Raw genomic sequence first — 15,375 nt, forward strand, 5'->3', positions numbered from 1 at the left:
TCTTAGCCTACATATAATGTTGAATACTATCTTGGACAGGGGGGAGCCTCTCAGTCAAAAGCAGTCGATCTCCGAATGCAACGTAATGAACTGACTCCATATGAGGAAATGTCATGAACTTGTAATTTCAATGAAAAGCATGATAACTTGATCCGTGAATTTATATGGAAACAAGCTTTAGGAGCTTTTCATCTTTACTCTCCTCATGTTACGTTGCATTCGGAGATCGACTACTTTTGACTGACAAAATTCCAGCCACCAGAAACACTAACTGATAACACTGAGTCGTACAAAACCTTTCTTTTTAGTAAACTTTGTGTACTCAAACAATCTAGTCAATGCTCAAGTTCATGTGTAGAGCCCCTGGTGATACTTCAAGCACAGTTTTATGTTGTGTCAAGCCGCCTTAGTATTTTAAAAATAGCGATTGTGATGCTATCATAAAAGTGCCGCATGCACTCCCATTCAAAAGGCACTTATTTTTTTCACTAAAACGAAAATACGGTCAATCTTAAAAGTGGCGTTTCCATTCTAACTATGCTTTTAAACAAAAGTTTGACTCGGGCAGATTAACATAAAGAGCCTAGGTTCAATTTTGGTGAGAGTTACCCTTTAAGAGTCAAAAAGGTTGAGAACCACTGGCTTATGCGTTTTGTTAAATTTAAACTCTAGTGGTCACTTACAGTCAAGCATGTAACCTGAAATACCAGCTCAGCACTTTAGCTATAAAGTAAAAGACCCTATGAGGAACACGCTTTACATAAACACATAAAATAGGCTGCTTGTGTGGGATTTTGGTGTTTTGAATGTGGACCCCCATATGCAGTAAGCAACCACCTCCAGATAAAGCACACAGAGCCACTGACACACACAAACAGCAGTGCACATTAAGAACCTAGTACACACACAAACACACACAAAGCCCACACACTGCCCTCTCTCCCACTAATGCTGCTTTCATACTTAAGTATGAAAACACAGCTTTGACACATGCATATTTAATAACTCATATAATTATACCTCACAAACACAATAAATCTCTGCCTTTTCTGAGAATGTGCCACCCTGACATATACACACACATAAAGAGCATTTATTATATATCTAGTGTTACGGTTAAGCCTGCAGGTAACATAAGCAAGTCTGATTCATTTCTGTGAATCAATTGAAAGTAACAGTCTGTGTCTATTATTTACGGTGGCCCAGTAGTGCACAACACAACGAAATTTAAAAAGCAAACATAAGCCACAACACAACGAAAATAAGCCACAACACAATGAAAATAAGCCACACCACACCGGAAATAAGCCACAACACAATGAAATAAAGCCGCAACACAACAAAATAAAGCCACAACACAACAAAATAAAGCCGCAGCACAACGGAAATGCTCCCGACCACTAGGGGGCTTTTGGAGTGCAGTAAAGTTAGTTTTCCATGCCACTGTTCTATAGAGTCAGCAGTCTAAAAATATATCAACACCACGATTAGTTTTAACAGTATGGCTAACCATTGAATATTGACATTTATTAATTCAAAATCACCTACGTGCATAATAGCTGCATATTTATAGTCTAGAATGCTTTGACGCGCTACCACAGTGCATTCATAATGCGGAATCCAGACATTTTCAAAATCCAAAGCTTGATTGTATTGGTATTTTTTATACCTCCCTTCACGTATTTACAGTAAAGAATTATTTTTAGGGAAAAAAAAATTCTGTAATCTAATTTTTTTTTTTTTTTCATGTTTCAAAGGTTGTAGTTCCTAATAACCAGACTGACTTACTACAGGTGAAATTGTGCCAATACCTTCCTGTAATTCTGCAATTCACCAAATGTTTTTTATTTTTATTTATCAAATTATATTATAATAAATTATACGTTTTAACCACTTGGTGGAATTGCCACAGACGTTCCCTTAGGGATCATGCGCTGTGGAAGCGGGTCAAAGCATTCTCGAGTATACGCAGCTATAAGGTGATTTTGAAGTAATATGTTATGTTGATATACAATGGTTACTGTTAAAACAAATCGTGGTATTATTGATATCTTAAGACTGCCGACTCTATAGAACAATGGCAAGGAAAACTAACTATCGCGCTGCGAGAGCCCTCTAGTGGTCGGGAGCATTTCCGTTGTGTTGTGGCTTATTTCCATTGTGTTGTGGCTCATTTCTGTTGTGATGTGGATTCATTTTGTTGTGTTGTGAACATGTTTGCTTTTTAAATTTCGTTGTGTTGTGCACTACTGGGCCACCATAATTATTAGATTCAAAAATGTTCACAGACATTTTCATAAAATAAAAAGTTTTAGTAAATTGTTATTCTGCTTGTAAATGAAAATAAAATCATGCCTTGATTATTTTTATCAACATTTTTACTCTTATTAAATATTTTGAATTGAATCAGCTACAGTGGTAGAAAGGTTATTAAAAATAAACAAATACAAAATCAAATATAGTAAAACCCTATGTGATACGCAAAAATATTTTTTACATATCACCAATAGCAGATCTCTTTGCTTTTTTCTATGGTTTGATGATTCACTCTTTTTGTTAAGCTTTTGGTGTGTATAGACCTTAAAACTGTTACAGCAACAAACTGATTGCACCGTGCACATGCAAACATGAGCAAAGCACTCGTGAACACACACTTCCATATGGGCAATGTGAGTGTGAGTGAAGCTGGGAATTCAGCAGTGCTCCAGTGTGATAAACAGGCCAGAATTTCAACCTCTCAGACTGGCAGCCACATAAAAGACAGCAAGAGCACTGCTTCACTCAGCCATATAAGCCAAGCCTCTAATGGTGAAAAAAAATCTTCTTGTACATCTCTTCATTTCTGTTCCTGTCCATCTCGTCATTCTCTGGTCCGTGAAGATAAACGGCACTGTCAAAACTAAACTATACAGTTCTGCTTGACAGTAAATGGCTCAAGCTACGCTGAGCAACTCTCCCAAAACAAATGCTTAATCGATTAGAATTATGGCTGTTACATACCCAGCCATCTTCATTTTAATATTTTATCTCAAAATCAAAGGGGAAACTAACCTGAAATCTACAGTCGGAAGCTGTGATTTCTCAAGCTGAAATTCTGATATGTTGTAGCAGCATCTCTGTAGACAATCGGGAAGAAGGAACAGCATCTCTCCAGCAAATATTGATTCTCTAAATGCAGTCAGACTAGACGGTAATGATTCAACTGCAGCAGCAGCATAGCGGGCCTAAACTGAATCCTGTACATCATGACAGGCCGCCAAACATTCCCACATTGATCTTTATTGATTAAATTCCAGAGAGAAAACACCACACCGAGAGTCACGACCAAAAGGATTCAAAACAATCCAAAAATCTTAAAAGTGAAAAGAGCAAGCTGTCTCTGCATCTAATCGTCTCTTCAAACCTGACCTTTTCTGCATCAGACCGCCAGTGGTTTAACATGGTCCTGACACTGAACCCTCACAACACATTGACTCAATGAAAAGAGAAAAAAAGTGGACACAAAACAGAAAGAAGAAAGAATCTGAATGGTTTGATAAGGGAGTGCTAATTAAGAATTTAAGTTGTATAGTGTGGCAGAGATCATGGGTCATTTTGAGACATATGAGAGATAAAGGGGGAACTATTTAACAGGAGATGTAACACAATAAGCAATCCCACCACAACTGAAGTGAGAGCTGGAAGTAATATGTCTCATTTCCGGGAATTGGTTCAGTGCGTTTCAAAAAGCACTTCAGTGGTTCTTTTACATCATCACATGCTCCCTGACATCCAGCGTAACATATTACATGACCTAAAATGTTTCAAAAAATTATTTAGAGCCTAATATATTTGCATTTACATTAAACAATAATACAATTCTGCTATTTTGCTATTAAACTTCATTTTCATCCCATCAGTCAAATCCTTATCCAAATAAAAAATTCACACATCAAACACATCTGAAAGAGACTTGTCTTGGTGACTCGAGAACAGCTCAGACCAGTTCCAGAATTGATTTGTGAAAGAATTGTCAGATTGATCTTGTGAATCAGTTCAACTAACTCAATGAAAATGGGTCCAAAATAGCGATTTGTTTACACAAACATCAATATTCAGCAGTGCTGTTTACGTAAACAGACCTTATAAATGCCTGCACGTCAACTAGACTCGAGGTTAGAGGTTTAACAACTAATGCTCTCTCAGCCATGAGCTGTGTAAGAAGACTTAAAGTTTCTCAACCAGAACCAGTATATAGCATGGTAGATTATGACATGACATGGTCCATTATAAACCCTCTAAGAAAAGAAAGCAAGAGAAAATTTAGCAATAGGCCCACAAAGCCCCATCCTGACTTTGATTTTTTTCCTGAAAATAATCTCCTCCCATAGAGTTCTGTTACTGCAGTACAGTAGAAGCATTGTTTCAAGATGAATTCCACTATCCATGCTGTGCAATCATTAACACAATTTAATAGGAATGTTATTCCAATATTTTATTGACATTATTCTTTTTGGCAATGCATGTTGCCGCATCTTGTCATTTTGACAAATTTACAGCCCTTTTTTATGGCCGATATAAATATCTTAATTAAAAAATAATTGGATTAAAAGTTTATCAACTTTTTAAAAACAAGAATAGAGAAAATTTCTCTCAAGAAAAAAAAAAAAAAAAAAAGCAAATATAGTCTAATACAGGCTGAAAAGAGCAGGCCTCCTCGCGCGCATCATCTCATGTAGGCTACTCAGCAGGTATTGAGTGCGCGCGGGCATTTGACCTTGCTGCTGCACGCGCACCTGCACGCAATAGCGCAGCGCTACCTGGGCATTATTATAATAACCCCCACAGATGCATTATCAAACTGGGGTATATTTTCGACATAGGACGAATTATAAAACAAACCCTGACAGTACAAGCAAAATATTCCCTCGTGATCAGAACGAGAAATCAAATCTGTAAGTGCACAGCGGGTAACGTCATCACTTACTCGCGGATTCTTCGTGTTATTCATGTTTGAAGAGTCGCTCGTAGAAGCTCGAACTCCGAAATCACCGCGCGGTCTTACGCAAGCCAGCACATTCGCTCCAACTCTGAAGTGATCAAGTGATCAAATGTCCATTTCTCCGCAATAAACGTGGCTCTGTCACAACGGTGGAGAGAATGCTTGCTAGGGACCGTCGGTGTTTGACACGGTCATCTGGTCGAGCTCATCTCTCAGCTGTCATCACAAGCCGCTCTCTCTCTCTCTCTCTCTCTCTCTCTCTCTCTCTCTCTCTCTCTCTCTCTCTCTCTCTCTCTCTCTCTCTCTCTCTCTCTCTCTCTCTCTAGTCCAGAGGGGGTCAACTCAACACGAGCCGCGGTGGAGTGAGAGCCAACCAGTGAGGCTGGAGAGGGGGCGTCGGTGGTGCTGCTGACTTCTGTGGGTTTACAGTCGCGGTCCGGTGTAGGTTTATCGAAAAAATATCAGGTTTTCCTAGATAGCATGCAAACAATGATACAAATACATCCCGCGTGCCCTCGTAGATAAAAACAAAGCTGTCAGTATAAGCGCTGCAGGACCACAGTCATCTCTGTCTTTCTCCATCTTCAGTCTTCCGTCCTCGTCCGCTTCAAATCCACGTTGAATTACATCACCCCTCTAACAATAGCAGCGAGTGCTCGGAATAACGCTCCTCAGTGGAGCAAGTGCGGAATATGGTTCAGATCAGCACGTGGGTTAAAGCAATTAAATCTTTATAAAGCAGCGAAAGTCCAAAGAGACAAAGTTGCCAAAGAGCTTCATGATTAAAGATACATGTGCAGACTCATACTTTGATTAGACACATTGCATATTTACTCAGGGGTTTTCAAACTTTTTGATGCCACCCTACTTCCCATTTCTATTGAAGTATTATTAAAATGTATTTACCTGGAAAGACAAAACACTCCAAAGTGAGAAAGCTATTCTTACTGTGAATTAAACAAATAAAATGCATTAGCTGTTAGTTGATTAACAAATCATCTAATCTGATTCCAAAAAGCTGAATCCAGTGCTTTTTATTCTCTGGAATGCACCCCTGCACAATTTTTCTAGCCCCTGAAACCCAGTTTGAAGACCAGCCATTATAAGTACAGTATATGGCTAGTAATCTTTGATTATCATCTGATAACACCCCACCATCACTATAGTATAAATTTGTAAGGGCTAATTAACAATGAACAGGCTAATTATTTATATGCAGGATTGGGACAGTGCATTAAAGTCACCATGAAATCAAAATGGACAATTTTATGTAATACTGCACTATTTATTATGATGATGATTTATCCATGCACATCATAATCAAACATTTTTTTAATTAAGGGGCACTCTTTAATCATAATTTATGGTTCAATAGTTTTATAAATGACTACAAAAACAAGGGGATGAATTTGAATGACAAAGAGACAAACAAAAAAACATTAATTTTCTGTCTATAATGTCATTTATTGCTCATTAGATGCGGAAAGCCTTCATTATCTTGTGGTTTCTCAAAAGCAAACAACCCTGTTTGTTATGATAATAGTAATGATCACTGCCCCATGCTTGTGTAACATGGTAACCCAAGTCAATAGCATTTTCATCAATCCTGTTTTGTTGCACACAGTCTTATTTAGTTGAACCACATGCAGTCCTAGTGCCTGCTCGAGTTAGACTGAAGCCAGGCCTATGACAGACAGGCTCTTAGATTCATTAAGCCACTTCAGATGGCAGTTCTAGGGGGCACAGCAGGTCGTATTCAACCAGGTGGAAAATAGGTGAGGAGTGAGCCAGCAAAATGAAGATGAATGCCAAGAGGCCCTGTGTGCTGCTGGTGGGTCCCTTTGTAGGATACACTGTCTGTGTAATTGAATAACACAATCGAAAGCACACAGTAAGAGTGGAGTGATATTGCATTATATAACAAAATACATTGTTATACAACACCTTTTTTGGTTCATTTTGTGGTGATTTAAAAGAAACCAAGGCAAAAAGAATAAACGTAAAAGGTATGAGGCGTTAGGCTGAATGGATTGAGTTAGCGGAAGAGCAAGTAGAAGCGAGAGAGGGAAACAGAGAAAGCAAAGGAAGTGAGGGACAGTAGGGAATTGTGTTCCAAAAATCGATGAACATGGTGAGAAACATGCAGAGATGAAAGAAAGCTTTATAGAGGGAAAAGGATTTTTGACCTGACACCATTTCACACACATCCTCAGGATGTTCTGTACTGTGTGTGCCCACAGGCTGTTACATATACATGAACACCCATGTGGAAACGCAAATCCAGCATTTGAGGAATGGTTTCATAAGAATCATCGGGGCAGTAATAAGATCCGTTCAACAACAGCTGCACTAACTGCGACGGGCAGAATTATTGGTCACAAGGAGCAAGAGAATGTGTCAGGGCCACAGACTACCCATCGTGGAGTAAAATTAGCCTTGTGCTAATACAAGAAAGACAAAAAGAGAAGGATAGGGGGTGGGAAAGAGGCAGACAAAGTAAGACAGGAAGCCAAGTGTTGTGAGAGGAATGCATTTGTGAGCATAAAGTAAACATCCAGACGTCACTGTAAAAGGGCAGAGGGTCAGGTCAGTGAGTGGCCTGCTGGAATATAGAAAACAACAACAGATTTTAAAGGCAACAATGATGAGATTTAGTGCAACACATTTAGAATCTGATTAAATGCTTCAATCTGATGGTTCAAGTCACTTAAAGCTGTACACAATAAACAGATTTGAAATGATCTCACTTGCCTTTTAATTAAGTCTGAGTGAGTGCATTAAGTTGGGTGTTTAGCCTTAATAACCTTCCCAAACTCTCCCTTATTGGCTTGTGATTTCCGATTTCTACCATATTTACTTTCTCATTGGAAGGAATGTTTTTTTCCCAAGCAAAATCTTGTTTCCTATCTGAGGCGTGTTGACCTTGTCTCTAAAGTTTGTTTCCTTCCTCACCATATACAGCATCTAAAACAGTGTCTCTTCTTCCATCTTGTTAAGTTCCTACTGGTCCTGATGTCACAGATGCATTGTAATGTCACATTGTATTGTTGTAATACCAATAAATTCTCAGAGAAATATGTGGCTAGCTTTTTCGCCCTCAGGAGGGGCTGTGCATTGAGGCAGGAAATGAGCAATGTGGTTTGGAAGTTGACCACATACCACAAAAAGAGCAGCACAACATGAGATATTTAAAATCTTCCCAATTTCATAACAGAATGAAAGGAAACAAACCCCCAATGGCAATATATTCTCATAAACGGTGGCATATCCAAGTATACAAATCCCTATTTTATGTATAAATATATACAACCCATTGTGTTTAATGTACATTTATGTTAGTTCAGTTAGTGTCCCTTTGCTGACATTTGTTAAATTTTACCCTTACTCACAAATTTCTCATTTACAACAGTAAACACTTTACAATGAGCAGTTATGAATCACTGGGATCTCTGAAAATACACATTTGAGCAGCAGATACCTAGAGCTGAAAATACAAGCTGATAATGGTGGTGTTCAATCAGTGGATTTACTAAAAAGCTTTTGGAAGTATTGATTTTGGCATTATTGCAACAAGCCAAGCACTGTACTATAGATGATTGAAAGCCCATCATTGATTAAAATCATAAAGTCTACTGGCAGCATCCTGAAAAAGCAGCAACAACAAAGGAATTTCATAGCAAAAAAAATGCCATGCAAGAACTTTCACTACTGTGTCCTGCAGTGTTGTTCACAATTCAGAACTGAATTAAGAAGGGCTTTTAAATTCAATTCCTAAATTTCAACTGAGGTAGGATGCAAACAGGAAGCAGGATTAAAACTCAAATTTAAATGTATAGAGGTAGAATAAAAAAAAAAAATGAAATATATATACATATACACACACACACACACAGTATGTATATATATATATATATATATATATATATATATATATATATATATATATACTGTGTGTGTGTGTGTGTGTGTGTGTGTGTGTGTGTGTGTGTGTGTGTGTGTGTGTGTGTGTGTATGTATGTATGATAATTGGTTAGTCAAACAAATGGTTAATCTATAGAGTAGGTGCCAGCTCATCCCTAAGACTAGTCATCCTCATTCCTTAGCCAATGGGAGACAGTGTACGGCTCCTGCATCATCTACACAGCAGCACAGTAATCTGGATTAACCTAAAGGATTCTTGACCACGTCAAGATTACATACACATGCATCTAGTCTTCATGAAGGCTTGCCCATTTTATCTGCTTATTGAAAGAGACACAATATGTACTGGGCAGCTGACCAGTTTCCAAAAAAGGTTAAGGTTGGGTATAGAAAGGATAAAAACCTATCCAGAACATTCTGATAAGTAAATAAGGGCACCTCTGCAGAGTCTTTGAAGGGATAGTCCACCCCCCAAAAAAAAAAATCTGTCATCATTTACTAACCCATTTGTAAGACTTTCTTTCTTCTGTGAAACATGAAAGGAGATATGGACAAAAAATACAATGAAAGTAAATGGGTAAATTATTTGGTTCACAGCATTCTTCAAAATATCTTTTGTGTTCCGCAGAACAAAAAAAATAAAAAATAAATCATACAGGTTTGGAATAACATGAGGGTAAATGATGGCAGATTTTTCATTTTTGGGTGAACTATCCCTTTAAATGAGCCGTACTCAGCTCATTTAAAGCAGATTTAATATGAAAGTGATTTAACACCTAGCAGATCTACTGGTATTTATAGTAGCTGATAATACTGTAATCTTTTAGAGCTGACTGGTGGTGAACCAAGACCCATAACTGGACTCAAGTGTATAGTAAAGATCCTATTTTAAATGCACCCATAATTTAAATTCAATTAAAATCTAATGGAGCTAATGGCTATTTTATTGAAGACCCTTTCCATAGTGCACGGACACCAAACTATGTCACCCTCATCAACTAGGCTTTACAAATGGATCCAAAAAAAGTAGCTCCATATACTTCATCGGCTTCAGTCCCGCAGCAAAAGTCATTTTACAAAGGGAGCACTCTTGCCCGACCTACAGTTTAACTATGAACTACAAAGTTGGATGACATCAGGGGTTTGTACCAATGACATCAACAGACACAAACAGACAGTCTGTTCTTCTCAACACTTTCGTCGGCCCAAATGGACGTCAGCAACTGCCGCTACACGGATAGCAGGAGTCAGATCGATGGAGCTGGAGGCTGACACTGCTTAACTGTTCTCACAAGGAAAATCTATTTCCACCGGTGGAGCCATAAATCTAAAGGAGAGGTTTGGTGGTGATTTAAGAAAATCATCTATTTCATAGGTACTGACAGATGCCTGAGCACTAGATCATGAAGAGGTGCCATTTCACTGCAGGGAGGTTAAAGGAGGAGAGATCTTAAATGAATGGTTTGCGAAATTGGAGAACAGGTCAAAGTTTTGCAATAGTGACATAAATCATGTTTTATTAAAAAATAAATGAGCAATATAAATGTTGGCACATACCTGGGCAACAGTACCATATAACGCAATTCTGTATTACTCTGAGGGAACATAATGACCTGCTGAAAAGGTCAAGCATGGTTTTGTGTGCTTTTTTTTAGTAAAGTTTATGAATGTGACTCTACAGTTCACACTACAAGTCTTCAGTTCTAAAGTCTAGAATACTAGATCTTATTTAACAATTAATTAACTCAATCATACTGCTTTTTAAAGTACAGAATCAAAGATTTCACAGAAGGTCATATAAGAGGTGTTGGGACACAAGGACTGAAGTTTGAATCCGGAATGGGTCATATCCTGATTTTGACACATACGAGCGAGCAACATCAAACTATGCAGCCAGTTTATCGCAATGTCATAACAAAGACTATATATATACAAAGATATACTTATGAATGGGAGAACCTTCTGAATAAAAGAGCCAATTGCAACTGCAGTTACCGTTAGAAGCGCCAGGTTCCCATTGAAACCTTAGGACTGCAAATGCGAATTAGCTGGTCTACCTTGAAAATAAGCTTTTTTAACACTATTTGAGCAAAAGAAACAACATTTATGGGACAGTTCATGTCAGGTCATTTGTGGCAGATTTGAAATAGGTTATTTAATTGTGAGTTCGGCAAGCAGTTCTCAAGATTTCAGGATTTCCCCACTCAAATAGATAGGACTCAACCCGAAATAGCTGGCCGGAGGTGTTGCAAATATGGCCGTCAAGAGAAGAGACGTTCCTTGAAAGAGACTTTGGTCATAATTATATCTCTGTGTACTGTATGTAAAACTAGCTTTTTTCACATTGATTCATTTTCAAATGATTTCTTTCAAAATAATTAAATTAATATTATGCAAAAGTTAATATACATTTAATTGATGCAATTATTATGATAGTGTTTTTTACTATTTTAAATTAAATTGTGTGATATATTTATCGACTTTATAACGACCACCCAGCCCTCTAAGATATCGCCATCGGCAATCAAAAAACCTATATCGGTTGATCACTAGTCCCAATCCCACTCCTCCTCACTCTCTCTGTCACTTTTCTGGTTTGAATGGCTAAAAATACTGAAAAAGTGGTGCTAAGCTGAAAATTAGCAATACATTAAACATGAACATCCAGACAGGCCACACATCATTTTCATAGCCCCAGAGCAAAGAGTACCAGGAGGACAAGTGTTCCTTTGCAGCTGTATCTGATAAGCTAAGCACCCCACACTTCAGCAGCTCTATCCCTGGAGCCTAGCCAGATGGTTCCCATCAAACTGCGCTAAGGATGAACAAACAGCGTAAAGTACATTATCTCATCCATGTTGATTGAAGCTTTTGTGAAGCAACAGCCGTAAATTGCGAGCTATTCTCTAGAGGGTGAAGGTGTGCCAGTTTGTTATACTGATGCTAAAATGACCCTCCTGTTGTTCCATTCACTCCTCTGTCCAAAACTACCAATGTGAGGCTTGATTCAATTACACGGCCAAGCGAACTCCATTGGCTTCATTGCAGGTGGTGAGAGGGACAGGTCACAGCATAAACACCTACATTATAAACCAAACAAGAACAAATACAGCTGAAAGACTTAGGGAAAAAAGTAGATTCTATCAAAACTGTTACGAAGAACGGTTTGTCCCAAGGCTCCGAACCGGTTCAGGGAATGAAAACAAAAAACGGAAACAAACTAAATCAAATCAAATCAAATAAATCAAAAAAAAAATTTTAAATTACCATTAACCGGCAGTTTAATATTTTAATTTGACAGTCAACCAATCATGAATTCAAATAGTACGGCCTATGCTGATGTGATGTTGACACATCCAACGTAAGTGAAATGCCCGCGCTCAGCTGTCAAGTCATCATAGGTAAGTTGTTGGCATTAACTTTTGGATCTCAGGAGTTTTTCCCGAGAATATGTCACCAACCATTAAAGTATTATGAAAATGAATGGCAGGTAATATCCAGCGTGCTGCGTGTTTTGAATCTAGCGAAAATTGCAGGTTAGTGTAGAACCGCTATTTAGGGAAAAAAATGAAACACCATGTTGTCAAAGTATTGTGGCACTTGCGTGTGTCATTACATTGTTAACATTTTCCCCAAATCAAGCTCAAATTGAGTTCCAAGGTTTTTTCAAAAGGGAGAGTCTGAGATTTTTGTTTTGTCAGTCATTAATGGTCAAATTTGAGGCAGTTCAGCGTTAACTTACAGGTTACAAAGTTTATTGTAGCTATGCGGGCACCCCCTGCTGGCCTCCCTAACACCTTTTCCAACAGCAACCTAGTTTTCCCAGGAGGTCTCCCATCCAGGTACTGACTAGGCTCAACCCTGCTGAGCTTCAGTGGGCAACCAGTCTTGGGCTACAGGGTGATATGGCTGCTGGGTGATAGGGATGCTGCACACTGGTGGTGGTTGAGGAGAGATTCCCTGATATGATTGTAAAGCGCTTTGGGTGAACAGTAATACATATGAAAGCGCTATATAAATGCTTCATCCATTCATTCATTTCATTCATTCATTCATTCAAAATAGTCTGTCCGTGAGCGCCACCAACGTGTAGTTTTATGTAACAGCAGCGGCTCTGTAGCTGGTCATGTGACTAAAAGCACAAATGTTGACCAGTTTTTATTCGTAGTGCCAAGGAAGAGATTAGAATACCTCTCCGTAAAATAAATAAATAAAGCTGTCGCATTGACAAGCAAATGTTCATGTTGGTCAAGAAATTAAAATGTTTATCACACAATTTTTTCACAGAATGGTCATTGTGTGAATAGGCCTTTTTCCACAGTCCTCTGTGTAAGAGGCAACGCGTATAACGCAACACCCGTGGGTCTATGATGTATCGATACGGAAAGGCTTGTCAGTGAAATTCAATAGACAGAAAATCTTCCATTCTGTAAGACACATATATGCCCATTAACTGAACTCCAATGGTGGAGATTCGACAGATTCAACAGCAGGTCTTATCTTAGAAAAATGAGGCTCATTTTCTAAAAGCACAACATCTAGAAAGCCCGAGCAGGGCAGGAAAGACGGGATAGGTAATAAAGTAAGCAGACAGGGTGAGAGATGGCGGTCTCCTCTAACACACTGAATGCTGGGAGGTGTTTTCCAAAGGAAGTTGGCTTGAGTCGAGGCATTTGGCTGGTTCCTGCACACAAGAGTGTCCATTCAGCCCTGTTCCTGACTACACCAAGGCCCAGGCCAGGAACGATAGAGGCTGTGCTGAGGCGTGGGTGACCAACTACAATGCCCTCTTTCACTACCAGCCTATGCCCTCCTCCCAATACCCCACCCCGCCTGTAGGGCATGAGGAGTGCCAGAGCCTTGTAGATACAGGGCCTAGTCATGAAAAAGACTCCTTGAAACCCAGTTTGTATGTTGAGAACTGGGTTATTTGAAAAGAAGCAAAGCAGTAGTGGTCATGTCTTGCTACATTTCTTGACATAAATCAATAAAGACATCTGTTAATGAATAACACTGAACTGTATGGCTCTGATATACTTCAAGCGAAATCGAAGAATAAACTGGTGTGACGTCATTGCGCAGTTCGTTTGACATCCGAAACGGCTTGGCATATGCAAATCGCTATGATTAGATGCTTTTTTAACTGCTGTTTTCTCACCACTGACAATTTTGTTGTGTGTAAATTTTGTTACTGAGAGGAAAGTTCACAGTATATATTCATCTAAACTCTGCTCCCAGCAGTGTGGATGGTGTCACGATGTTCCCTATAACAGTAAACCAGTATGCTCAGCTATTTCGAACATCTACCCCTAAGCGAAGAACAAAAAAGAACTTCGTTTTAAGTATGTCAGAGCCTTTAAACCTCACAATCCATAACAAAGCTAGTTAAACACCTTTCCAGCTGAACCAATAGACTGAAAAGAAGACCTCGTTTTACAATGGATGAATGGGCAAACGACACAGCAAATGGCTCTGGCATGCGCACAATTATGATCTCTAACCTTATGAACCCTGAAGAGAGTCACGTTTGGCTCGGGCTCACCGCTGGAGTTCATTCATCTCAACTAAATGCTAAACTAAGCTTAAACTAAGCATTCCAGAGTTACAGTATATTTGACAATTCTCATGGATGTTCAAACAAAGAAATGGGTGGTGCTGTGACACTTCATATCCCACATTATACAGTTAAGAACTTGTTGGGAGGTAAAAACAAACGTCAAGAGTCGTCTACTATTGGGCCAAATGTGACACCTGTACCTGCTGATGTGTGGTGATTATCTGAGGTGGATTCAGGTCACACTGGGGTTCTAGGTGAGGTGAGAGGTCTGCCCTTTCCCAAGCATTTCATCATGCTCTGGCTGGAGTTCAAAGACCCACAGGACATCATGGGTGGAGGCCAGAGTTATGAGGTCCTTTTTTCTTGTGCTAACACAATAACATTCTTCTAGGGTCATTTTAGTTGCACAACATACCATAAGAAATTAACGTGAGCAGCAGGCATCATTCCTGCTGGGATGGACACACAAAGGCCTCACTGATCCACCTGAGAGGATGAACCCTGGTAAACACACTGCTGAGAGAGTATAGAGAGAGCTCTGTATCTGCTACAGATCCATGTAAACAAGCTGTGCGAATGGAAAGAGTCTTATTGACTCATTCCACAGAAAAGGCGACAGGGAACTGAAGAGATATAAAGATCACATTGTTGCTTGATTATCATAATGCCCTTGAGCACATTCGAGAAATTGTCACATGGAATTAAAGCACTGTGAATTGCTTTGCTAGATGGCAAATAATGGATGACATATATATATATATATATATATATATATATATATATATATATATATATATATATATATATATATATATATATATATATATATATATATATATAAGAGTCATGCGTCATGCATTATTTGCCAAAATATATTATCAACCTACAAATCTCTCTGCGGTGGAGAAAGTATTGT

At 38.8% G+C, this 15,375-nt stretch overlaps 1 protein-coding gene across 3 annotated transcripts in view; it reads right to left on the reverse strand.

Moving 5' to 3' along the window:
- Positions 1-15,375, reverse strand: part of rtkna (rhotekin a) — a 75,973-nt gene that overhangs the window by 33,686 nt on the left and 26,912 nt on the right. The window contains exon 1 of one of the 3 annotated variants that reach the window (XM_081365310.1): positions 4,967-5,137. The exons of the other annotated variants lie outside the window; for them this stretch is intronic. Within the exon in view, the coding sequence (XP_081221436.1) occupies positions 4,967-4,990 (24 nt within the window). The 5' untranslated portion in view covers positions 4,991-5,137. Of the gene's footprint in view, positions 1-4,966; positions 5,138-15,375 lie in introns of those variants that run through there. 3 annotated transcript variants of the gene reach the window in all.

Source organism: Scardinius erythrophthalmus (assembly GCF_964197995.2).
Source record: "Scardinius erythrophthalmus genome assembly, chromosome: 5".
NCBI lineage: Eukaryota > Metazoa > Chordata > Actinopteri > Cypriniformes > Leuciscidae > Scardinius > Scardinius erythrophthalmus.